Source organism: Chelonoidis abingdonii, chromosome 25 (genome assembly GCF_003597395.2).
Source record: "Chelonoidis abingdonii isolate Lonesome George chromosome 25, CheloAbing_2.0, whole genome shotgun sequence".
In the NCBI taxonomy this organism is placed as follows: domain Eukaryota; kingdom Metazoa; phylum Chordata; order Testudines; family Testudinidae; genus Chelonoidis; species Chelonoidis abingdonii.
The window spans coordinates 10,258,628-10,283,649 of NC_133793.1; the positions used below are offsets into that span (position 1 = coordinate 10,258,628).

The following is a 25,022-nucleotide window of genomic DNA, read 5'->3' on the forward strand; positions in this document are numbered from 1 at the left end:
GTTATTTCCTGTAGCTGGCTTGGAGGATCCACTTCTGCTCTCACTCCTGTTACCTCACTCTGGTATTTCTTGTACTAACCTTCTCTTTCTCTCCTCCACTTCCCTTTCCCTGCACTGACGGGGGGAAATCCAGTCTGTTCAGGGGACTAAAGCGCTCTTGAGGACATGGATAATACCTGAAACAGCAGCCATTACCACCGCCTGTGCCTCCCCACGCCAGGGCTACGCTACTGCACCTCCATCCCTACCGTGGCAAGAGAGGGGGGAAAGCTGCTGTGCACGTGGGAAAGCCTTTCCAGACCCGCGTGTGGAGCTGACACACTCTGCTGTCCCAGGGTTTGAAGCATAAAGCCATAAATGCATCTGTTCTGAGTGCAATAACTGGAGTTTTCACCATCTCCTGCTGCTGTAAAGAGACTCGTGCAACTGAACCAAGGCCATTGCTGGCTCCTTGGAGCTAGTCTCCCCCTCCATAGACTGAAGATGTAATTATAGTTATTGAGATGAGCAGGTACATGAGACGTTACCTGGTTTAGTGCGGTGTGTTCGCAGCTGGAAGCAGAATTCTGCCAGAGCTGGCCAGCAGGCTGCCTCCCCAGCCGTGAGCTGCTTGTGCCGCATGTATGCAGGCAAAGGACTCTCCTGTCTCTGAGGTAGTAAGTGTGCGTTAAGAGTTCACCTTTCAAACACTTACTAGTAAGTTCGGTGTTTTCTGTGTCACTAGTTTAGAGGAAGGGATTAAATGCAGTAGTAGTTTAAGTAGTGACTTTTGCAGTCCTTGTGTAGATTCCTCTGCTACTGCCATCAGCGTTATTGAAAGGACAGAGCAGAAAAGAGGGGGAGGAAGCTGGATGCTCTAACGCTCTAGCAGCCACTGGCAAACCAAGTAGGGTTTGTAGAAGGGAGCTAGTGTAAACCTGTGAGACCCCACCCCTTGTCAGCTGGGCTCCAGTCTGGTAGGGTTTGAAATCCATTGACACCTTTTACTTTTTGTAACAAAATAAAGTTTCTCCTATTTACTGTACATGGACATCTGGCTGCTGTTTTCCCAGCACCTAAGGGGAACGCCTCAAGGCTGCTCTTACCTGTGTGTGCTTTTCCTTTAGGGGGTGGAGTGAATGAAGATGGAGCATAAAAGGGTTTGCGTAGGTCTGTCTGACCTCCCTTGTTAACCACGGGGCGGAAAGCCAGGAACTCCCTCCTCGGAAAGCCAGCTTTGGCACTGACTGGCCTTAGGGCATGTTCAAGCCACCATTCCCCCCTGTAAAGTGGGAATGAAACATGGCTTATTCCCAGGAATGGGAGGTATTATTTGAAGAGCATCAAATGTCTGGTGCTGAATTGTCACCATTTTTCCTGATTCGCACTAACCCAACTTCAGACCCTGTCAGTGCTGAAATACCAGCCAGAGATCGAAGTGAAGTCAGGGCCCTGTTGCCCATCTCTGCAAAACTGAGACAGGGTGGGCTATGGCTCTTGAGGGACAGGAAGGGTTGGTTCAAACAAGCTTTGGGGGGGAGGAGGGGCTCATGCTTGCTGATAGCCTGCAGAGTGCATGCAGGAGCATCTAACTGCTCCAGGGGGCTATTTTAAGTGGCTTTCTAGAGCAGAGCTAGCAGAACTCTGCCTCAAGCCTCACGTGTGAGAGCTGCTGAAATGAGTGCACAAGACGGGAGGAGGAGGCTGCAGGTGGTGGACCATGGCCCTGCAACAAGACAGGGAGAATGGCATCTAGCCTCTGCTGAAGCTATTTAATAGGCCTCCCTTGGTAAGAGCTAGTTTTATATGCTATTACCTCAGATGCACATGCATTTAAATCAGACAGGACTGGTGAGAGGCAACTCCAGGGGCCTTATTTTTCACAGCTGCCCCTCAGGCAGGGCAGAGTCGCCACAGTTGCATGAGGATGCAATGAGCTGCCTTCACACACAGTTGCAGTTGGGGTGAGCTGGCTACCGAGAAACAAAACGTGGTTGAGAGCAGCGTTTGAAGTTGTGCTTAAAACATTTATGATAGACATGACCAGGGATGGAAAACTAGACTGCTGAGACTGGTCCTGGCTTTGTACTTCATACAGCATGACTCCCAACGTCCATCTATGCCGTTGGCCTTCCCACCATGGATCAGAATGAGTGGATGGGAAGAATTATTTTTAAAAAACCTCATGCAGCTCCATCAGCGCTCTAACAGCTTTGCAAACGTAAATGGATTTAGTGCCCAGAGTGTGAGTTTGCTGCAAGTGCCACAGCCTGTAGGTCACAATGTGTAATACTGGGAAATGCATGTACCCCAGGCTTTTGCATAGTTGAGGTAGGTTAGTTTGGCATTTGGTCCTTATTGCAGCTGCCTTGAGTTAAGGTTCGTGTAGTGCTGTCCTTACCAAGGGCATTCCAGCAGTCTGGTCTGTGCAGACAGTTTAAAATGGAAGCCACTCAGACCATCTTGGGACAGTCAGCACTGGTGGCTTACACATGGCGACTCGGCATCAGCAAACCAAGGGAGATCGTTGGGTGATTGCTTCCATTGGGTGACCAGTATTAAAAAACAAGCAAAGATTCTGACCGGCTGTCACTTTCCTGGTAACAGACTGGCAGAGCCTTCACCCTGCCAGGAACAGAAATGGTGGGATAATGCAGGGACAAATTGAGATCTAGTGCTGGGAAGGGAGAGAGTTTTCACAAGTTTGACACACAGGTGAGGCTAGTTTCTTCTCAAGAACAGAGGTCTCTTCAGTGTAAGTCTCAGCCCCCTGAATGGTGTGAGTGGGAACTGCACTAAGCCCTCTGTGCAGAGTGATTGCTGTGGTAGTGAGGCTAGACTGGCCCTAACGCCAAGGATGGCGCTTGCCTCCTATGTGAAGGCAGCAGCCCAAGCTCTGTACAGTGGAGTTCAGTAGCTGGATGGATCAAAAATTCCTTCTCAAATTCCATTTCGCGGGGGGGATGAATTGTTTGTTCCTTGGAACGTTCACTGGGCAAGGAACAAGTGTTTTCAAAGGTAGGGGAGAATGGAGCACTCGGCTGGAGTATGTTAGCACTCCTAGGAGGTGACAGCGGGCACACGAAAAGGATGGCCAGCCGCCCCTGGAAGCTGGCAATCTTGTGGGGCTTGCACAGGGTGTCTCCCAGCCTCAGGTACTCAGCCCACAGTACAGATTCAGGCACCAGCATGTAGCTCTCCAAACTAGGGCCTGATCCCGGTGCTAGCGTTAATACCCACGGCTTGCAAAGACTTCTGGCTGCTTTCATAAAGCTCACGGGGGCCCAGAACTTAGGTTTCAGGTAGAGCAAGACTCTGCGAGCAGCACAGCTTCCCTTTGCCCTGCTGGGGCATTGGGTTGAGCGCTGACAAAGCAGAAGCACCACCATTCCCTGCAGCATCTGGGACTCCCCTTCCAGAAGTGGCCCAGCCCAGCTGTACTGAAATACCAAGATCTGACAAGAATTAGGCTGCCAGAGTCCTAGCTTAGTGTTAATGTCGAATATAAACACTTGCCCTCAGCTAGGAATTCGTGTCTGTGGGAACAGTCTCCAAGGAGCCTGATGTGAGGCCGGGGGCTAGAGCTCTAGGCTGGAACTTGGGAGACTGGGTTTGAGTCCTTGCTCTGTGACAGGCTTCCGGCGTGACCTGGGGCAAGTCACTTGCAGCTGGATTTTCAAAAGCACTTTTGAAAATGGCACTAGTCTCTGCGCCTCAGCTCCCCCTCTATAAAATGGCAATAATGGCACTTTCCCATGGCATATGAGCTGTGTGAAGATTGGGAAGATTGTGTGTGGAGTGATCAGATAGGATGGTAAAAGGAGCCAGATATGTACCTTAGTTAGCTAGAGAGTCCACCATGCAGTGTTTAATCCCATGTCTAGGCCCAGGAAAGTTAGTTTCAAGCCTCAGTAGTGGGTTTTCCTCAACCCTTAAAAACCAGCATGAGAGCAAGAGCCACACTGGGCTGCTATTCCCATCTGGCTTCACCCAGCAGGGACAGGGACCTTCTGCAGCAAAGGGCTCATGCGTCAGCTGGAGGAGACACTCCGCAGCTATTTGCACAGATGAGTAAATCAGTGAGTCATGCAGCTATAACAATTTACCTTCAAACTGGGATAGCTGAGTTACTGACCCCACCCTTCCCTCTCTTCCCCATGCTACACTAGCTGTATCCACGCAGCAGATAAGGCGAGTGATTAAGGCAGGTTTCAGTGCGGTAAATTTGTCATGAAGCCTTCAGGCAGCATCAGACAGAGGAGCAGTCAGCTCCTAGCAAGTGGGAACAGGCTTAATCAGTTTGAGTGTGAAACTTCAGTGTATCGTGAGACACAGATTCTAATCGGAGTAGCTAATTACAAAGCAGCCAAGCAATCGCAGAAATTGTTTTTCAAACATCTTCAGTGTAATCAAAAAGAAGAATGAGCAGTAAATGGAGAAAGGCCTGGTTTTGACAATCGGTTGGAGGATACGATACAGGGCAGCTTTTATTTGACAAAGAGATGTCTGTGTCTCAAGTACACCCTTTCAACAGCCACAAGTCCCCTCCTGCGTTTAGATCTGAGCTGTGTTCCCTGCCTCTCGCATGATGAGCCATGCTGTTAGGAAGTGGCTTTAGAAGCTCTTATTTTAAAGCAAAATTTCTGTTTCACTGATGTTTGTAGTGGGGAATGGTGCTGCCTCTCATGAGGCATTTAATGTTGAGTCGCACAAGTATACCATCCTGAAATGAGGGGGCTACTTTAAACATTACTGTCCCCCACCCTCCCACGGTCAGTCTGACTCTTGAACATGCTTCCAGAGAGTGGTGTGCAGCCAGCTTGGACAATATCATCGTGTTCTCTCTGACACTAGTCTCCCTCAAGGGAAAGTGGCAGAGGTGATTTAAAAATGAACTTAGCAGTCGTGGAAGTTTTCCCCCCCAGCACCTCAGACAGGAAGTGCAGGTTTGTTTAACCATGCAGTGCTACCCTGCTTCTTTGCTCAGTAGACAGCTTTGGGCTGGACAGACACAAGTAGAAGGTGGCTTCTTTCTTACGCCTTCCTAGTTGCCCATAAACGTATGCCTAGGGAAACAGAGGTCAGCTCTGATACATATGGTTCAATTTTAACAGAAGTAAGAGGACTTCAATTTGAAGTATGATTTGAGCATAATATTAGGAGCCAGAAATTCCTTGATTCTAATCTCACTCCTTTACGAAAGAAAGAAAGAAAAACAAAAATCCCCCTTAACGTCTGTGGATTTGGACAAGTCACTTACCCTCTCTCCTTTGATTCCTGAGCTCTACAATGGGGATAAATACTGGGGCCTTGCGGAATTGAAGAGCCCTGTAGACCTGCCAGCATTTTGGAACAGAAGCCGCATTTTCGGAACTCTGCCCCATAACGCTGGAGCTGCTTGGCCACCTTTGGTTTAGTAGCTTGTTCACTGCCTCTTGCCACTTCTGCCACTGATCTGCCACCAGGTTCCCCTGCGAGGCACCGCTGAGGACATTAGTGGGATGAAGAGCTGCATCTGAAATCTCCCAGCATTTAGGTCAAGCTTAAAATGATAAAATGTTTGAGAGATTCTGGAAGGTGAGTTTAGGGCTGTTGGAAGCTGCAGGATCTGCCATCCCAGGGCTTGATGGCCTCTATCCAGCCAGAGAGCAGGGACAGCAGTGGGGCAAGATTCCCCCCCACACCTTGGTAGGGAGCCTAACTCTGATCAGGAGGGGCCTCCTCTAGCTCACCCTCCATGGCCTAGCAAGTCATTGGTTGCCAAAAAGGGGGTCAGTTATGACAGCAGAAAGAGTCAGCCATGCAAACTGGAACCAAACAGCAAGACCTCTGCGCCGGGTACCAGCCTCCTGCCCAGCAGGTCTCAGGGAGGGGGCCTTGCATTAAGGTGGATTTCTCTGACATTGGCTGGTGCATAATCCGTTTAGCTCCAAGGTGAATCACTGCAGTTTTCCTTTTAAGGAGAGCGCCGTCTGGGAGGAAGTGGGGGGAGGGGTTCATTGAGACCTTCTCTGCCACGCCTAGTCGTTGCTCCAGGCTGAGACGCCAAGCCAAAAGCCGATCCCGTCAGCAGAGCTGAACAGAGACTCGGAAGGCTCCCAGGGTGACTGCTGCTACTTTTCAAACCAGCCTCCTTGCAAAGTGGTCTCCTTTCCACCAGCGCTCCCAGCCATGGCGAGAAACCACCAGGTGCAGAAAGCCAAGCTGGCCGAGCAGGCCGAGCGTTACGAGGACATGGCTGATTTCATGAAGGCAGTGGTGGAGCATGGGGATGAGCTCTCCAATGAGGAGCGCAACCTCCTCTCTGTCGCCTATAAGAACGTGGTGGGATGCCAGAGATCCGCCTGGAGGGTCATCTCCAGCATCGAGCACAAGACTGAAGAGGGTGATGACAAAGCGCAGCTGGTGAACGAATACCGGGAGAAGGTGGAGGGGGAGCTGAAAGATGTCTGCAACATTGTCCTGGGGCTGCTGGACAAGTATCTCATTAAGAAAGCCAGCGATGCAGAGAGCAAAGTCTTCTACCTGAAGATGAAGGGAGACTACTTCCGATACCTGGCCGAGGTAGCCACCGGTGATGAGCGCAAAGACACCATAGAAAATGCTCAGAAAGCTTACCAGGAAGCAATGGACATCAGCAAGAAGGAGATGCAGCCCACGAACCCCATCCGCCTGGGGCTTGCCCTCAATTTCTCCGTCTTCCATTACGAGATCGCCAACGCCCCAGAGCAGGCCATCACGCTGGCCAAAACCACGTTCGATGAAGCTATGGGAGACCTCCACACGCTCAGTGAAGACTCGTACAAGGATAGCACCCTCATCATGCAGCTGCTCAGGGACAACCTTACGTTATGGACGGCAGAGTGTGCGGGAGAAGACGGTGGAGAAGCCGGAGAAGAGCCTAAGAACTGAACTGCAGCCCACCAAGCAATGGTCACTCTCCCTGTCCCTCCTCCTTGTTTGTAAGACACGTCTCGGCTCCCAGAAGCTCTGCCTGGATTCCAACAGCAAAGGGGACTGACTGGTCTGTGCGTATGGTATTCACATGTTTTATCTTGCCTTTTCTCATGGCAGCTTTGGGACAATTCCCCCTTCCCTGACCCTCCCCCCCTCTCCTTCCACATTTCTTGTGATCTTCCTGCTGGGGCAGTTACTGCTGTGGAAGAGCACTAATAGCTTCACACAAACCTGGGTGTCCCACACATTGTCAGTAACACCAGGGGTTCCTCATCCCCCCAGCATTGGGGCCTAGGGGTGCCTCCTGGCACTTAACATTTAAAAAGGGGGAAGCTGAGTTTGGTTTTCAGGGTAAAGATGCCAACACCTAGTCGATCGCAGCTAGAGAGTGCGCTTTCCTTTGCTTTCTGTAGTGACTTATTCTGCAGGGTTCCTCTCCAGCCTACTGGGTATTCCTTGCAGTCAGTAGGAAGCTGGAGGTGTTGGGCCATGGGGGTTCTTTGTAGTGGGTTAAGAATGACAAACTTGAGGTGCCTCCTGTATTTGTGTATTGCCAAAGCCACTGCCTGCCTGTCCCTCTCCAATAAAACTGCACTTACACTCCTGCCTTTGTAGTCCTTGTAGTCACTTCTTTACTGCATCTCGGTGTGTGGCATAGCCTTGCCGGGGCATGGCCAGCGCTGCCTGCCACACCTCAGAGCATGTGTTTTCAATGCACTGGAAGGGGAGAGGGAGTTCCTGGCGTGCTCAAGTTTAAGCAGGGAGTCAGCGCGTTACTTTTCCAGGCAGGTTCATGCACGCCAGGCTGCCTGTAGTTGCTCTGTGCATGAGTGCTGGACCTGAGCAGAGGAGCCAGGTAAGCCTTGTGAGCAGGTTGTGCCCACAGAGAGACCAACATGATGTGAGACCTGGTTACATTTGATAAGTGATAGAAATAGGTGTGGTGGAGGAGCAGAAGCTTTCCCTGTGGTGAGGGACTCTGAATGGCTCATGAATGGGTAAGCAGGATCCCCCTCACCCACCTGAAAGGAACAGCATCAGTGACCCTTCTTCAGGCCATCTCCAGTGCCAAGTGGCATGACCGCCCCCGCCCCCCACCCAGCTGTTGCCAAAAATACTGGTTTTAAAAACCAGCCACTGTTCTGTGTATTCCTGAAACTAAAACCCACATAGCACTGAGCGTCACACCCAGCTCTGCTCGCAGCCCCCACACCTTGGTACGGTCCTTCTCTGCATAGCAAGCCCACATGGCTATGACTCCAATTCACTTCTACTCCTGTAGCTTTGTCCCTGGAACTAGGGGTCAGAAACCCTGAACCTAATTAGAAGCCTTATGCCAGATTCCAGAGATGCAGGGCTTGTCTACATGAGATACTGGCACTGGCCCAACTAAAGTGATTATTTAAAATGGATGTAGTTTAACGGTGGCAAACCCCTGTAGTGGGGACACTTAAATTGGGTAAAAAACAGGCTTATTCGGGTTTAAGTGTAAATTAATTAAGATGACGTTTAAATTAAACTGAACTCAGCGGCTCAAACCGAAAGGAGAGTGACCACATGGGTCTGTCCTGTGTAACTAACTCAGAAAACCCAGACTGGTGCAACGTGTACATAGAAAAGTTCTTAAGAAGATTTTGCAACTAGCTGGGAGCCTTTAGGGTCCTCCCCAGAGCTGATCCTGACCAGCCTACACGTAAGTAAACACAACTTACTTTGTCTACACCAGGTGCTAAGTTCTGTGTAAGGGCATGTTGGGCAACACAGTTTACCGTGCTGTTTTCCTCCTCCAGATGTGGGCGATTTCAGGATTTCACATGGGAGCAGCTGCTAAACTGCCGGACAAAATGTACCCATTTCTCAGCCGTATGAACGTGCCGTGGGCTCATGAGCAAGTCACAAGGAAGGTCACAAGGGTCCAGTCTTAAGCATCCTTCAGTAACAGCATTAAAGAAAGAGCTGTTGAAGTGTGTTCATTTGTGTTCGCAGATGGTAGTGGGGTGAACGGCAGCTGGGGATGTTTGGATTTCACAGACCACAAGCAGGGGCTTGTCTGCTCACAGAATAAGCTGCTGTCAGTGACAATGATCTCCCATAGCTGTCAGGATCACTAGCACTCAGGACCCTAAAGGGCCTTACACATGAACACCTTCACACCTCTGGAGCGGAAGGCAGGATGCATTTAGCAGCGCACAGCAATATAACACAACAGCCTAGGGTGGAAGGCAAATACTGCATCCAGTTGGAAATGCAGGGGAAACGGAGGGAGGCTGAATGCAGTAAGCAGCGCCATGAGGAGAACATGCCAGGGCAGCTTTAATGCCCATGAGTGATCTGGCCCTCTGGTTTACTCCAAGCAGGTGGCTGTAGCTTTAGTCTAGGCTGAAAGCCCAGCATTAGTAACTATCGAACCCACTTCTAAACTGTTCTGCTTTTCATTAAAAAGCACCGGTAGAGCCCTAGACTCACAACCTCAATGAGGGGTCAATGCAGAGAGAGGGAAATCAGAGTCAAGCCTAGCGTCACCAAGACGTTTTATGGGCGACATCAGTGGCTGCGCTAATGCCTGATGGGAAGGGGAGGCTGACAGTAGGATTTCCACCCACCACTCTCCTTGCAGTGCCAGCTTCCTGAGTCCTCAGCTAGAGAGAAAAGGAACATTTGGAGCTTGGATTCCTTGGGCTGCAAACCTACCTAAGGCACGGCAGAGTCGAGGGGCTTCTGGGGAGGATGCATAGAAGCCCAGGAAAGCTCAGCGGTTATTAATCTGGCACTTTTCCAGCTCATTCCTTTGGAGAATGGGTGTAGCTGACAGACTGTACTGAGTTCAGCTTTTGCCCTCCACTAGTTTCAACTTGACAAATCATTACCATAAAAGAGAGTCATGCCACCTTAGGCTATGAGCTTATCGGCTCGAGCAGAGCAGAGCTGGGCCGGGCCGGGCCGGCATTTGGATAGGAAGATAGTGGCGGTGGTGAGTCAATAGGCCCTGCCCACACTAGCCTTTCTGTAGCTGTCCCACCATCACTAGTGCTGCTGAGAGTGCCAGTGTAGACAGAGCGCAGGCGGCGACGGGCATTTTATCACCTTGTCACGTAGGGCTCGTTGAGCAGGGTTAGGCCCGAGAGGCCTGTCTACGTGTGAGCTGCATTGATGATAGAGGGAGTCCAGCGAGCCGCTGAGCCAGTGCAGAACCTGACATCTGGTGGAGGCTGCATCTTTCAGGGAGACACATACCAAGCTCCTGGCATTTGTGGTCATTGAGGTTTGTGGAGTTGCCTATGAGATGAGATCCGGCTGCCCAGCACTCATTAAAGAATTTGGGGTCTAACTCCCTACCGAGGCTCTAAAGGTCAGTCTAGAGAGCCCAGCCTGCACTTTGCAGCTGGGAGAAGCTCAGTGCCATTACAGCTGCAGGCAGGAGCAGCACCAGGGTTTTTGGCGCCCTAGGCGGGGTCCTTCCGCGCTCCCAGTCGTTGGCGGCAATTCTGTGGTGGGGGGGTCCTTCCACGCTCCCAGTGTTCAGGGCACTTCGGCGGCGGGTCCCAGAGCGAATGAAGGACCCCCACAGAATTGCCAACAACGACCTAGAGCGCGGAAGGACCCCCCGCTGCCGAATTGCCGCCCTCCCAAATCCTGGCGCCCTAGGCGACCCAGCGGTCACCTAAATGGAAGCACCGGCCCTGGGTGCATGCAGTGAGCCTCCAGCCTTTGACGCCATTCAGCATTGCTGCGGCTCAGTGGCAAATGGTGGCGAGAAGTAAATTCCTGCCTCAGCTGCACTGGGGCGGCAGCAGTGGGAGGCAAGGCATTCTGCACCGGTAATGCCAAACGCCTGCCACCAGTACAGTTTACAGCACACAAAGAGCTGCTAGCCAAGAGCTGATCATTCCTTGCAGGCTGGGAACCTAGTGGTTGCCCCCCAGCCCCCGAAAAGCCGCTCTGAACAGCTGGTGTCTCTAGCAGACGGCCAGCTGAGCGTCTCATGGGTAAGCATTGGGACAAGGCAATACCTAATGGCCACAAAATGAAAACTCAGGAACAGAAGGGGCAGAGACTTGCTCAAGGCGCCCCCAGAGTCAGCAGAAGAGCCAAGAGCAGGTGGATCTCCTGACTCCTGGCCCAGAGCTGAACCCCAAAACCATCTATCCTGCCTTGCCCCCAGGAACTCCACATCCTCTTAGGGAGGGGGCTGACAGTCAAACCAATAGCTCAGGCTTCTGCAGCTGCTGCACAAAGCCCCTCCCCATGTGCCACAGCAGGCAATGAGTGGGCCAGTATTCTGGGCTGCACCCTGCTCCTCCTACTCATAGGGAGAGTCAGCCCAGGGACATTAAAGGGGCTACTAGCCATGAGGCCAGAAAACAGACTCTGGCCCTATAAAGCAAGCAGAAGGTGCCCTCAAGCCCACATGCTGAGCCACTATGCGCTGGCCTTTGCTTTACCAGCCCAGGGGCGGAGGAGCGTGGTGTGACCAAACCAGTCTGGGCACCCATCGGGGAGCCAGGCGATTTGTGCCGAGCTCAGCACTAACGTCAGCACAGAACATTCCCTGCAGAGCTGCCGGCTTGTGATGCTGTAGCTGAGCTCAGCACCTTGTGCCAATTTCATCTCCAGCCACACCCCTGCCGGGCTCCTTCCAGCCCAAGTATGTGGTGCTGAGGCTCCACCCTGCAGCTCTTGGCGGATGGGCCGATCCTGGCAGGCCCTCGGGTGCAGCGGCTGTTGAGGGCCCATTAAGCGCAGAGGGCTCCGAGCGCAGCCGTGCAGCCCTCAGGAACAGAGTGTGCAGGTTGAGATTTGCAGCTGCTTCCCAGGAATGTGCAGCACATGCACTGGCTTATGCTGCCCCTGCTGTGTGCTCACTGGGCTGGGGAGGGAGCGCCATGCGGTCAGCAGCAGGCCCAGCGGCTCGTGCAGTTCATTCTGGGACAAGGCACAGCTCTGCGCCATGTTTGCTCTAGGGACGTTGCCCATTATTTATCGAAGCCGAGCTGGGTGGGAGCTATGGCCCAATGCCCCAGCACTGGGGAAGCTCAGCCTCAGGCCTCCAGCTGGGTGGCATGAGCCCTTCACACCCAGTCAGGCCACAAGCCCAGTGCCTTTGATGGGCCTGACTGCATGGAGCCTCAAGTCCCCCGTGAGGGGGAGCCTTAGCCCCGGTAACGCATGGGGAGATTGGTATGGCACGGGCGTGACTGCCAGTGCTGTGCACAGCTCAGTGGTAGAGGTGGGGAAAGGACCCAGGACTCCTGGCTAGTGATGGGTTCAACAGACACTCTGGGGCTTGGTGCTGGCCCCTCACTAAACGAGAGGCGCCTCTCCTTGGCCCGGCTGAGTCACAGGTCCCCCTGACTCTCCTACACAGCTGACATCTCTGTGGCCAGCAGCTCTTCCTTGCTGCCTGCCCCAGCCAGGAGATCAGGCTTAAGGCTGCTGGGTCAAACCCACCTCTGGTTGGTAGCCATTTAGTCAATTGCATCCTTAGGGTGTTTTCTGGCCTTTGGGCTGCAGGTTGGTTGACTCAGTCTTGTTGCCATCAGACCAGTCGCCACATCACCAAGCCCCTGGCCCCAGTGAGCCATGGAGCGTGAGCTCCCTGCCACTGCTGGACGAGGTCCCTGCAGGGCATGTGGCCAGGCCGAGTGGACACCCATGTTGTCCCTGTGTAATGAAGTATCTCCAGGGCTGGCTCACCAGTAAAGTTTCAGCAGCATCTGTCACTGGGTCACTGATCTCGCTGCCTAGTGCTGCATGCGCCATCTCTGCACATTAATGACATGCATTATTCTGAAACTGAAACGGGCCACGTCAGCTGGACCGTGGGCACGCGAGACACAAGACTGATCAGACTTCACAGCCCGCTATGAGGTAGGGTGCATTATTATACCCAGTTCACAGAGAGGTAACTCCAAGTCAGTGGCAGTGCTGGGAAGAGAATCCAGGAGCCCCTGTCCCGTCCCCCTGGGACTCCCTGAGTTCCAGGTCCTGACAAGGTAATGTGAGATTCCTTGGTGCTTTCCTGGGTGTGCACTGATGTAATGTCGTGGGAGGCCAGGCTGCGTAACTCAGAACCTGTTTGCCTGGCTGCATCACCCTGTGCAGTGCTGAGCTCAGCCTGCTGCCTGCAGGCAGTGCTGGGACTGGAGCGGCCCCACTACCGCCTCCTACTGCCCCTCCTTCCAGGGCCTGTGATGTCCTCCAAGCTGCTAAACCATCTCTCATGTCTTTGCCCCCCCCCCCCCGCCCCCGAAGTGCCTCAGCCCAATCCCACCTCCCCTGTATCCACCTTGGCATTTGCTAGCACCTCCCAGTGTGTTAATCTGGCATGACTCTGGTCAGTTTGGGACTGAATGCTCAGCGGGATGAGACCGGGCAGTGGCTGGAGAATTTCATGGTATGAGTCAGAGCATTGTGCTGGAGTGGAGAGATGGGACCGGCTCAGTGGCCAGAAGGGGCCATTAGATCAGTTTGTCTGAGCTCCTGTGTATCACAGGCCATAGCCCTTCATCCAGGGGTCCAATAACTCACAGCGCCACGGCCTGTCAGCGGCTGGAAGAGGGGCACAAGGGCAGGCAGCATGTTACTGGCACATGTTATAAAGGGAGACTGGATGAAGCCAAGGCCCTAATGACCAAAACTGTGAGCAAGAGACACAGCAGGCGTCAGCTGCACCCTCAAAGGGACTGTGTTCTGGACTTGCTCACAATGGGGCAGGCGGGCTGCAGAAAGCAATGCCCAGCCAGGCCTGGACTTGGCGGTGCAGAACACTGGAGCCATGGGGCGGTCGTGCAGCCTGGCCTGTTGCGGGGGGTGGCACATGCTGAAGCAAAATGCACCAGCGCAAGAAAGGGCTAGTCCTGCTCTGTGCCCAGTTGTGCTGCGCCTGCACCTGGACCAGAGTTCAGCTCATCCCCAGAAAGCTACTGATCAGCTGGGGGAGAATCAGAGAAGAGCAACAGAAATGACTGGGTGGGAGTCGGTTGAAGGAGGAAGACAGAGGACTGATTTGGCTTAGCCATGGCTAAGCGCTGGTAGGACCAAGCCACTGGGGGGGTCATCAGCTATCTGAAAGGAGGGTGATTAGCTAGGCTACCACCACAAAGGGCTGGAGCTAAGAAAGGGAATACTCTCACCAGGAGAAGCTTCCTCACAGGGAAATGTGTTTAGCAGCGAGTGGAAGACATTTTGAGACAGACAGAGTACAGTATGTCCTGTTAGCAGTACCCTGCATATAAGGAGTTGACACAGCCACCTAACTGATTAGTTTAAAATTGGGAGATGTGTAACAGAGAGTCTCTAGCCCTTATGGTTATAAATAAAACCTCCCAGCTGGGAACCCAATGGAACTGATTAAGCCAGGTCTTCAAACAGCCTGAACACCCCTCCAAATTCTGGTGGGGTAGTGTGACCCTGCTCCATTCCTCTTCAAAGTGTGTTGACTCTGAAACCTACTGATAACATCGATGTCTAGTTTAACTATTTCACTGCAGTGCTGGATGTAGAAGCGGAAGTTGGAGCAAAGCACATTTGGGCAGCTCATTGTTTTCAGTTTGCTTGGTGGTGGGGGGAAGCAGAGGGAGCATGGACAAAGAATTCAACCCCCTCCCTGAAAGTCATTTCAGCCCCCACCCAGCATTCCTTGCCCCATAACAAAAGCCTCACCTGCCTCCTGGGGGCGGGGGGGCGCAAACAAACACGAATGCCTGTCAGCTCAGCAGCCAAAGCCTCCCGCTCACCCTGCTCTTACATGGCAGTTACTCCAAGTCAATAGGGGCGCGTGGGGCACAGTCTAGGGGAGGGAACAAAACAGCGTGATAGCAAGGCACACATATAACACAAGGGATGCAGCCCTGGCAGGACAAGCCAGGGTGGGAGGTAAGGGAAGGAAAATTGGGATTGTCACTCTTGGGTAGTGTAGATCGAGCAGACCACACAGGACATACCCCTCTCCCCCCCCACCCCCCACTGTGGGGAATGTGACCCACCAGTCCAGCCTTGCTACTGTTCCTGTGAGCTCCCTGTTCCTCTGGGCCTGGGGGGTGAAGCAGGACTGGCTGCAGAGCTCACAGGCCGGTGATCAGGGAGGGCAAGGTGGGATTAGCTCCAGCTCAGTGCCCCCCGGTGCCCAGGCGCTAGCCAGCTAAGGACTAGCCTGACTTTGAAAGGTTAATACAGTGCTGAGGTGGAAGCCATAGTGCTGGGTTTCGACAGAGCCAAAATTACAGTGTTGCTGGGCAGGGTGGGTGTCACTGCTCGCCGCACTCAGAGCCGGTCTTGCAGCTTTTCCCAGGATGTGCCGCAGGGCCAGAGCTCAGTGGCAAAGCCGCTAGGAAGCATTTTGTGTGGGCTCAGCACATGGGACGTTCCACAGACCCCTGCCCCGCTGGGCCTTTGCTAACGCAGCTCTTTGCAGCAAGCAGGCGAGCTCGGGTTGGGGAGGGAGGTGCAGAGGAGGAGGCAGCTAGGGCACAGAAGCTGAAACTGAGTGAAACTCACCCGCTTTTGGTTCTGGCTGCACTTGGGGAGCCATGGGCACCCACGGCTGGGGACTCAGGGGCATGGCCACCTGCCAGCTCCCTAGGCTCTTGTGGGGAAAGGAGAGCACTGGCCTCCTCCAGGAGCCCCCAGGATTGGGGACACACGCACACACACACACTCTATCTTGAGCGTGTCTGGGTTGCTTTGCCCGGTTCAATTCCCACAACACCGGCTGGTGCACTGTGCCTTGGACAGGCTCCCACAACAACCCCACACCAAGTAGCCCTGAGCAAGCGGTTTGTCCAAGCCACTGTGACATGGAACTGCCGAGCCTCAAAGCCAGGGTCCAATCCTGCTCCGTAACGCCACTAGAGTCAGTGGGGCTGTCCGGGTGCAGCTGGGAGCCGAGCCCACCCTGCAGTGTGGTGAGACATGAAAGGAGCTCGTGGCTGGGTCGTCGTTCCCCCCTCCCCCCCCATGAAGAAATAAAAGCAAAAGCTATAAAACTGATTGGGTGCATAGAGACCAAGCGAGCAGAAGCCCAGCCACACGCCCTGCAAAGCCCATAAAGCAGCAGGGAAGCACCTGGCACCGGCAGGAAAAGCACCCAGGGGCGGGAGCTGGTTACACCTCAGGCAGGAAGAGCTTTAAAACTAACATCCCGACCCCCCCCACTCCCTTGCAACATGTGACATTGCAGGATTCCCAGGCTAGGCTGACATGCCCAGTCTGCGCCGTGTGTGTGTGTGTGTGTGTGTGTGTGTGTGTGTGGAGGGTAGGGGGGAGGCTGAAACCCCCCTCCCCCCCCCATAAACCCTCCAGCCTGTTGGGGCTGAACTCCCACTGGGAACAGCGATGGGCTACAAGCCAGTCTGCAGATCCAGCCTCCCCCAAAGTTTGGGGGCGTTCAGATTCCTACCAGCACAGGGGCTAATGAAGAAGGCTCGGCTCTGCACATATCCCTCCCTGGCCTGGGTGAGCAGAGCTCTCTGCAGCTCCTGCCTCTAGTGCAGTGACCCCTGGGCCAAAGGCTAAGCCTGAACCCAGTGGGCCGGCAGAGGGAGCTTGTCACAGCCAGTGCGCTGGTTCGGGCCATTCTTGAGATGCTCTAAATTAGATGGATTTCAGTCTTAATCTGAATTAGCCCCAGAGATCAGCTCTGGATCCAGATCTAACCTGCCAAATTTGTCCCACTGGGGTTGATAGGAGGAAGAGGCAGGCTGCAGTTCAGGCCATGCCATACCGGACATAAGCCCAACTAGCAATAACGTGCAGCTGGTTATTCTCAACAGGCCTGCAGAGATTCCTGGGTTTCTGGAAACTCCAGCCCAGAGAGGAGAGAGTCTCTATGCCCCAAAGCCTCCCCACTCCCCACCGCCCCCCAGCACTTGGCTGGCCAGGTCAGAGTAGAGGATGCTCTTGGGTGTGAGGACAGATGTCACACATGGGCTGCAGCCTGTTTAGGGACCCTGTTGGGAGTCTGCCCAACACCCTCGCCCCAAAAGTGCTGCCCAGCCATTGGGCACTAGCTGAGGCTGAGAGCTGAGCAGGCCCCTCCTAGCCACAGCAACATGTGTGCCAGGGCGCAAGACCCAAAAATGCACTCGGGGCTTTTTCAGCTAATTGACATCGAATGGCCGTTTGGCCCCGAGATCACGGCTGACCCTCTAACCCTCCATAGCAGCACAGGGCTCGGTATTGCTCTGATCCAGAGAGCAACCACTGCCATCAGTCAGTATCAGCCCCATTGTGACCAAGCCGGCACCAGGGAACAGATGGGCGTGGCTGTGACGAAGGCTGAAGCGCAGCTCGATACCAGTGCTGGCATCGCCAGCTCTCAGTCGCAGCCTGACCCAGCTCAGCTACAGCATCTGAGAGCCCTAGACTGCAGCACTGGTAACCCAGCGCCTTCCAAATACTTGCTTGGTGTACAACAGATGTGAGGCGAGGTGCAATCCATGGAGACCACTACCCACGCCCCACCCCTTTCATGACCAAGCCCCCTGTATTGTCACAGGGCTAGTGGGGCCCTGAAGAAGACCCTGCACTGAGCAATTTTATCCTAGCAAAAAATTTACTGCATGGTACAATTACCCCCTATAAAACACTGCCCTTGCTGTGCAACGCACACATGCACACACGCGCACGCACACACACAGAGCGCCCTCTTGTGGCTCTCTCACACACGCCCCATCTTGTGGCACCTGCGGAGTAATAAGGTGGCACGAAAGCCACAGCCTCCTCCCCACCCCGCAAAAGGAGTGGACTAGGCAGAAATTCCAGCCAGGCTGCTAAGATACAGATTTGTATAAGATCAGCTGCATCTCCACTGCCAAGTGGGAGCCAAGGGACGTGTTGATGCCTGCAGGAGCCTGGAAGAAATGAACCGATTCCCTGCTCGGAATCATCTCAACATCTTCCCGGCATCAAAGCCAGCAGCATTCCTCACCCCACTCAGCAATGCTCCAGGAATGCTGTGCATTGTTCACAGGTGAGCTCCAGCACCCAGAACAGGGATCTGCAGGCAGGAAACCATTCCTGACCGTGAAGCCAAAGGAGCTGTGGAGGCACGGCCCCTTGTGAGAAGGTAGCAGTCCCATCTCTGGGGACACTGAGGGACCAGTGTAGGGGGTGAGCCCACCACGAGTCTGCAAGGGCGGTGGACTGTACGGGATCCACAGGCCTTTTCCGTTGTTATTTGAAGCATCTGCGATAGCACCCTGTCACCTCCCTCCTGTTCATGGGGCAGGGCGTGTGCGTGTTTCTTCTGTTCACTGGCTTTATGTGCCTATGGCTTGAGAACTGGGGGCGGGGGCCCTCAGCCTGCACACAGCCATCTCCAGAAATGGTGCAGTAGCCTAGGTCTGCAGGGGAAAGAGCTTCCCACAGTCAAGCAGCTGCTCCTCCACGACCCCCGCCCCTGGTTCTAGTGGATCCCCGCGCACCAGGACATGCGGGGGCTGCATTAGCAGCACCCAGAGAGCAGCTAGCCAGGAGTGCCCCCTGCTGTCTGGCCGCAACAGCTGCAGCGAGGCAAAGGTGCCAGAGTTGTCTGCTTCCAAAACACAGAGACGCGGGAGGAGGCTACAGGACATCACTGCATGAAGCTGGGGTCTCGAGCAGGGTGAGGGGTTGAAACTCAGTATATTGATCTCAACCCCCCTGCATCTCAGGAGAGACAGCAAGAATTCCCCCATTCTGGAAGAACATCAACCTGCTGAGCCAATGCGCCTGCATGAGAAGGCGGTTTTGGCTTGGCTTTCTCTTAGGGACTGCCCCCATCCTGAGCTGAGTCATCCTCAGAGCACGTCCCAGGCCCTACGTCCTCCCGCTCCCTTGTGAGGGGGGAGAGGCTCAAGTCCTATTTGTCAGGCAGGGAAAAAGATGACATATCCAAGGTCACAACCAGAAGCTAGAATTTGGGAGTTCCTGGTTCCCAGGCCTGGCCTCTGGCTACTAGATTCCTTCATCCCCTAGCCAAAGAGCCACCTTCCCAAGGAGTTGGGGGTGACACTCACTAGGCTAAAACCAAGCTGCTCAGACTAAGCGGGGCAGATGCCAGCACCTTTCACTCCCCATCCCCACGCCCCTGCTGCCCCACAGCACCCACAGTGAGGGAACATGATGATTTTAACCCAGTCTATAGCAGACCCCGGCCATGTCACCAATTACTGCAGCGTTGCAGCTTTTTTAGGGTAGAGTGATGGATGCTGCAGATCAGAAAGTCCTTCAGCTACCCACAGAAGACTGATTACACCTGCCTGTTTTATGCCTCACTTTCCAGGAGCTGGTTTTTTAATGAGTCGTCGCATGGTTGAATTGGTGGGTGAGGCCCATCCGTGGGCATTAGGTAGGTGAATGGGGACTGATTCGCCATCGCCTGTATCAAACGTATCTTTTGCGTTTCACCCAGGCCGCCCCCTAATTTCACCCCGGGGCGATCTTTCTGGCAGCTGTCCCCACTTTAGGAGGAGCCTAATGCGCTCTACTGTCTGTGTTCACGGGAACGTAAGGAGTCCCTGTGGTGCCACAGGGATATTCCAATGTGAAGATGAGCTGAATATCTTTCTAGAGGGCCCTGAAATGGACAGCTGAACATATTATTTGCCCAGTCTAGAAAAGCACAGTGTGCAAGAGGTCAGGATTGTGGTGCACTGGCAGAGCAGTGCAGGCCGCCCAGGATTGGAAAAGCTGGGCGGGGAGGTGGAGGGTGTGGACGGAAGGGAATTGGCAGAGGACAGTGGCTGGTGCATTTGCAGCGGGTAGGCTGATGGGGTGAAAGGGTGCAATCCAGGAGGCCTGGCGAGGCCTGAGAGGCTAGGAGAATTGGGCTGGATTGTGGGAAGAAGCAGAGGTGTGCACTCCCACCCAGCCGAGTAAAGGGTGTGGCAGCGGTGCTGTGTGCATGCAGCTTGCGAGGAGAGGTGCCACAGGAACAGGAGGCATCAAAGCGCTTGCTGCATTCGCTTTCAGTCCCTGAGCTGCCAGTGCCTAGCAGCCCAGAGCTGGGATGCACTTGGTGGGCACAAACCTCACCATGCAATGCCACACTGCAGGTTTCCTTCCTGCTTGCTCGGTGCTAACAGCATGCTGGGCAGGAGGGGGGTACAGGAATTGACAAGTCCACAAATGACATATAAAGCTGCTGATCTCAGCTGGGCCGGGCAGCGTTAGTCAGACCTTACCTCAAGGGCTACCCATTCACCCTCAGCTCTGAGCTGAGCTCTTCAAGGAGCCATGGCGCTGGTCTCGCTCAGGCCAATAAAAGATATTACCTCACCCACCTCGTGTCTCTCATAGCCTGGGCGCAACACGGCGACAACACTGCAAACAACTGAGTTGTTCAGGCATTTTCCTGAGGCTCTGGTTACTACAACAAACAGTCCTGACCCTCGAGGGTGTCAGTCAGCTCTGACAGCCTTGCACTTAGGGAGCCCTTTACAGAGAAGCTAGGGAGTGAGCTGAAACATGGAGACAGCCTTTGTGGGAGGGGAAACCTGCCTCTGGTGGGAGTCACCGCAATTGCCTGGCTCTGAGTCACAGCAGTGTCACAAGCCCAAAGGAACAGCTTTGATACGCGATGTCGAGATCCTTCTCTGACCCCATCACCAGTTTGCATGGGCCTCAGACACAGCAGTGAATCTAGCCTCACAATCCCCCGGGGAGACAGGGAAAGACAATTAGCCCTTGTTTTACAGATGGGGAAACTGAGGCAGAGACAGGGTCAAGTGACTTGCCCCAAGGTCTGTGGCAGAATTGGGACTGACCCCAGATCTCCAGTGGCCCCAGACCCGTGCCTTATTCATAAGCCTACCCCCTTTCTCTTTATCTTTGGCATGTACCTGGCCCTCATTTCCATTGTATCTGAGTGAGCACCCCACTGTCTGATGTATTTATCCTCACAGCATCCCTGGGAGGCAGGGCACTGCCATTAGTTCCCCATCTGGAACACGGGGATGAGGCACTGAGCGACTGTCCACACTACGGGCGTGCCAGCAGCCCAGCGCCAGGGCTCCAGCTGCACTGCTGGAGGGGAGACACTGCCAACAGCAATGGAAGGATGTTTTTCTTCTGCGGTAGGAAATCCTCCTCCCTGAGGGGCAGTAACTACACTGCCGGAAGAATTCTTCCATCGATGTAGCCACATCTCCACTGGAGTCAGGTCAGCATAGCTACTGCACTCAGGGAGGGGAATTTTCACACCCCTCAGCACTGGAGTTACGTCGCTCTAACTTTTAAGTATAGACCCAGCCTAAGTGACTTGCCCAAGGAGTCTGTGGCGGAACAGGGTCTCCCGAGTGCCTGACTAGCACACTAATCACTGGGCCACTCTCCCCATTTTGACTAAAAAGACCCCGGCAAAATAGAGTACAGAATAAGTCCTAGCCCCTTTCTTCTGCTCACCTTCCACCGTCACTCCAATTGCTTAGACTACCTCACTGCTGGCTGGGATTGGCTTCTCCACATCCTGCCCTAAACTGATAAGTAGCGTTGCTGCAGGCTCTTACGCAGCTGCTATGTTCTGCCGCAGAGGCGGCTGTCTGTCATTGGCAGATAGAAGCAACTCCTACATATATCAGAGGGGTGGCCGTGTTAGTCTGGATCTGTAAAAGCAGCAAAGAGTTCTGGGGCACCTTATAGACTAACAGACATATTGGAGCGTGAGCTTTTGTGGGTGAATACCCACTTCGTCAGACGCCTGTCACGTATTCACCCACGAAAGCTCATGCTCCAATACATCTGTTAGTCTATAAGGTGCCATAGGACTCTAGCTCTCTAGCAAAGAGTGGAAGACAGCAACTAATTTGCAGAGACAAGGTGGGTGAGGGAATCTCTCTGATTGCCCAACTTCGGTTGACGAAAGAGACAAGCTTTTGAACTACACAGAACTCTTCTGCTGGTTTCTGAGCTGAAGAAAAGTTCTGTGTGGCTCAAAAGCTCGTCTCTTTGCTCAACAGAAGCTGGTCCAGTCAAAGATGTTCCCTCACCCACCTTGTCTCCCTAGTATTCCGGGACCAACACGTCTACAACACTGAAAAAAACCATGTAATTTAGTCATCTCTGCTCCCTGTAAGCAAACTGCTCTGAATTAATTATTGTTCACAGTGTTGTAGCCCTGTCGGTCCCAGGATATGAGAGAGACAAGGTGGGTGAGGGAATATCTTTTATTTGCTGTCTCGTCTCTCTAAATTAATGACATTATCTTTGTTCCAGATCAGGTCTTGTTTCCTTGCCTTCTCCACAACAGCAGAAAGCGCCAGCCCGGGAAGAGGGAACCCATAAATAGCTGGAGGGTGAATAGGATCTGGAGCTTCTGGATGGCCAGGCTGCACGCAGGACAGAGCCTGTCTTTGAAGGTGGCCTTTGTGTGGCTGATGTCAAGGTGGCTGATTGTGGGTCAGTAAAAGGCAGCTCTGGATGGTCCTGGCAGGAAGCAGACCCAGGCCCAGCTGCAGGAGGCCTATTGTCTCCACCTCCTCTGGTTGTTAACACTACAGGGAAGGAAGGGTGTTCTCTCTTCCTGCCCTTCCCCCTTTCATCTCTGGGAATGTCTTCCATCCCTCTTCCACTCCAGGCTCAGGCACAGCAAGGGGCCATGACTCATTCTCATAGGTTCAGGATGCTCAGCTGTCATTGCGCCTGAGGGCAGAAGGATATTAACCATGGGCTTTTCTGAGCAGGTGACTGGGGAACAGGAGGGTGGGAGGCCAGGGGACAGGGGTTGGAGCTCAGCTGGCCTGACTGCTGTCACAAAGCCCTCCAAGCCTCTCCTCCTCCCCTCCCAGAAGCAAACCCATCCGGAGGGAGGGAGGCTGCCTCTTCTTTCCCATGGGAGGTTGCACCAGGGAAGCCTCCTGCTGGGTTTTAAACACAAGCCATCTCCTACACACCATGTGCTTTGCCCCTGCATGACCATTGTTTTACTAATCAACCAGTCCACTTCGGTACCTTAAAGACAACATCTCCTTGTGCTCTGTGTCCTGGTGCTATTAACATATACGCCCTGCCCTCACTCTCCTAGTATACGGGAGCCAGTTGGGCTGAATACAAGCAGCGGCCTGTAGATGAGCAAGGCAACGGGTCCTCGCTTTTTCTTTTGCTGTAAAGTCTGCCCAGTTCTCGTGATCTTAATCAATAAATCTGTTAATCCATAAGGTGCTACTGGACTCCTCGTTGTTTTTGTGGATACAGACTAACACTCTGATATGTGATACTTGGGGTTTTGCAGAAAGCCCCAGCTCCTGGAGCCAGGTGATTCTGTGGGACTCTCAGCTTTCATTAACAATAAAAGTCTCTTGCCCTCATGGCTGTAGAGAAAGGCTGAGACCATGGCCTGGGTGCAGCCTAAAGCAGTGGTTTTCAGACTTTTTTTCTGGCGACCCAGCTGAAGAAAATTGTTGATGCTCACAACCCAACAGGGCTGGGGATGAGGGGTTTGGGGTGTGGGAGGGGCTCAGGGCTAGGGCAGAGGGTTTGGATGTGGGGGTGATGGCTGCGAGATGAGGGGTTTGGGGTGCAGGAGGGGGATCTGGGTTTGGGAGGGCTGGGGGTTGGGGTCGGGAGGTTCTTTGGGGGGGTACAGGCTCTGGGGTGGGGCTGTGGATGAAGGGTTTGGGGTGCAGAAGGGGGCTCTGGGTTGAGGGGGCTCAGGGCTGGGGCAGGGGATTCAGGTGCAGGGTTGGGGCACAGGCTTACCTTGGGCAGCTCCTGCTCCGTGGTGCAGTGGGGGTGCTAAGGCAGGCTTCCTGCCTGTCCAGGCACCGTGGACCATGCTTTGCCCCAGAAGCGGCCAGCAGCAGGTCTGGCGCCTAGGCGCAGGCATCCCCCTCCAGCTCCCATTGGCTGATTCCTGGCCAATGGAAGTGCAAAGCCAGGGCTCGGGGTGGGCATAGGCATTGACTTCATGGGTGCTCCAGAGCTGGAGCACCCACGGGGAAAAATTAGTGGGTGCGCTGCACCCCCTGGCAGCCAAGCTTCCCACCTCTTCCTGCCCCACCTCCTCCTCCCCTGAACGTGCCATGTCTCCGCTTCTCTGCCTACCTCCCAGGGCTTCCTGCCTGGCCATTAGCACGCTCTGGGGAGGGTGAGCAGCGGGAACGTGGTGTGCTCAGGGGAGGAGGCGGGGCAGGGATTTGGGGAAGGAGTTGGAATGGGGCAGGGAGAGGGTGGAGTTGAGGCAGGGACTTTGGGGAAGGGGTTGGAATGGGGGTAGACCCTCATGGAAGGGGTGGAGTAGGGGTGGGGCCAGGGGCAGAGGGGAGGTTGAGCACCCACAAGAAAGAGAAGTCGGCACCTATGGAGGTGGGGGCAGTGCGGGGAGCTCCATGGCCGCCCCACCTAGGAGCTGGACCTGCTGCTGGCCACTTCCGGGGCGCAGCGCGGTGTCAGAACAGGTAAAGACTAGCCTGCCGATGGGACTTTTAACAGCCCAGTCAGTGTTACTGACCAGAGCCCCCGCGACCCAGTACTGGGTCATGACCCACAGTCTGAAAACCACTGGCCTAAAGGCTCAGCAACCAGAAGGCAAAGAAAAAGAACCAATTTAAAAAAAAATCCTCATGATATTTGAATGCTTGGGCCAGCGATGCTGCCTGCTGTATGAGCACCCGACCACTAAGGAGCTGCATGTCTGCAAGATAGAGCATTTTATGTGTAAATCTGCCCTGAGAGGGTACAGACATCACTGCTGAGCTCAGCCCAATCCCAGAAACCTCTACTCACCTCTGCTGGGTCTGTGCAGGGCATCCCGCTGCACCTGCTCCTCGTTAGGTCAAGGGGAATGTGTGGTCCTAGGATCCAGATCCAGTTCCACCCGCAACCCCCATGTCCTTCTAATGCGGAGCAGCTGCAGCTGGCAGTCAGCATAGCTCCTTTCCAGCACAGAGCTGGCTGCCACACTTTGAGGTTCTTGGAGAGCTGAACACAGAGGGAGTTGTGGGATATCCCTGCAGCCTTCACGTTAAGAAGCTGTGATCTATCGAGCTCAGGGTCACCATTATTTCCAGGCACTTTCACTACCTGCCCTCTTACACCAGGCCAGTGCTGTTGTGTTTGGGTTGCCAAGCTTGCACGGGTATGTTTATAGTCAAACAGAAAATTGATCTAAA

The 25,022-nt window shown here is 53.9% G+C and overlaps 2 protein-coding genes across 4 annotated transcripts in view; both read left to right on the top strand.

The window, feature by feature from the left end:
- The window catches only part of ZDHHC18 (zDHHC palmitoyltransferase 18), a 42,362-nt gene extending 19,862 nt beyond the window's left edge, over positions 1 to 22,500 (top strand). The window contains exon 8 of one of the 3 annotated variants that reach the window (XM_032802953.2): positions 22,134 to 22,500. In XM_032802953.2, coding sequence (XP_032658844.1) covers positions 22,134 to 22,319 — 186 coding nt within the window. In that variant the 3' untranslated portion in view covers positions 22,320 to 22,500. Of the gene's footprint in view, positions 1 to 133; positions 220 to 8,726; positions 8,901 to 22,133 lie in introns of those variants that run through there. The other 2 variants (XM_032802954.2, XM_032802956.2) reach the window with 2 other exon arrangements.
- SFN (stratifin) lies at positions 460 to 7,543 on the top strand. Its single transcript, XM_032802962.2, has one exon. The coding sequence runs from the start codon at positions 6,151 to 6,153 to the stop codon at positions 6,889 to 6,891; it is 741 nt and encodes a 246-aa protein (XP_032658853.1). The 5' UTR covers positions 460 to 6,150; the 3' UTR covers positions 6,892 to 7,543.
- Positions 22,501 to 25,022: the final 2,522 nt, after the last annotated feature.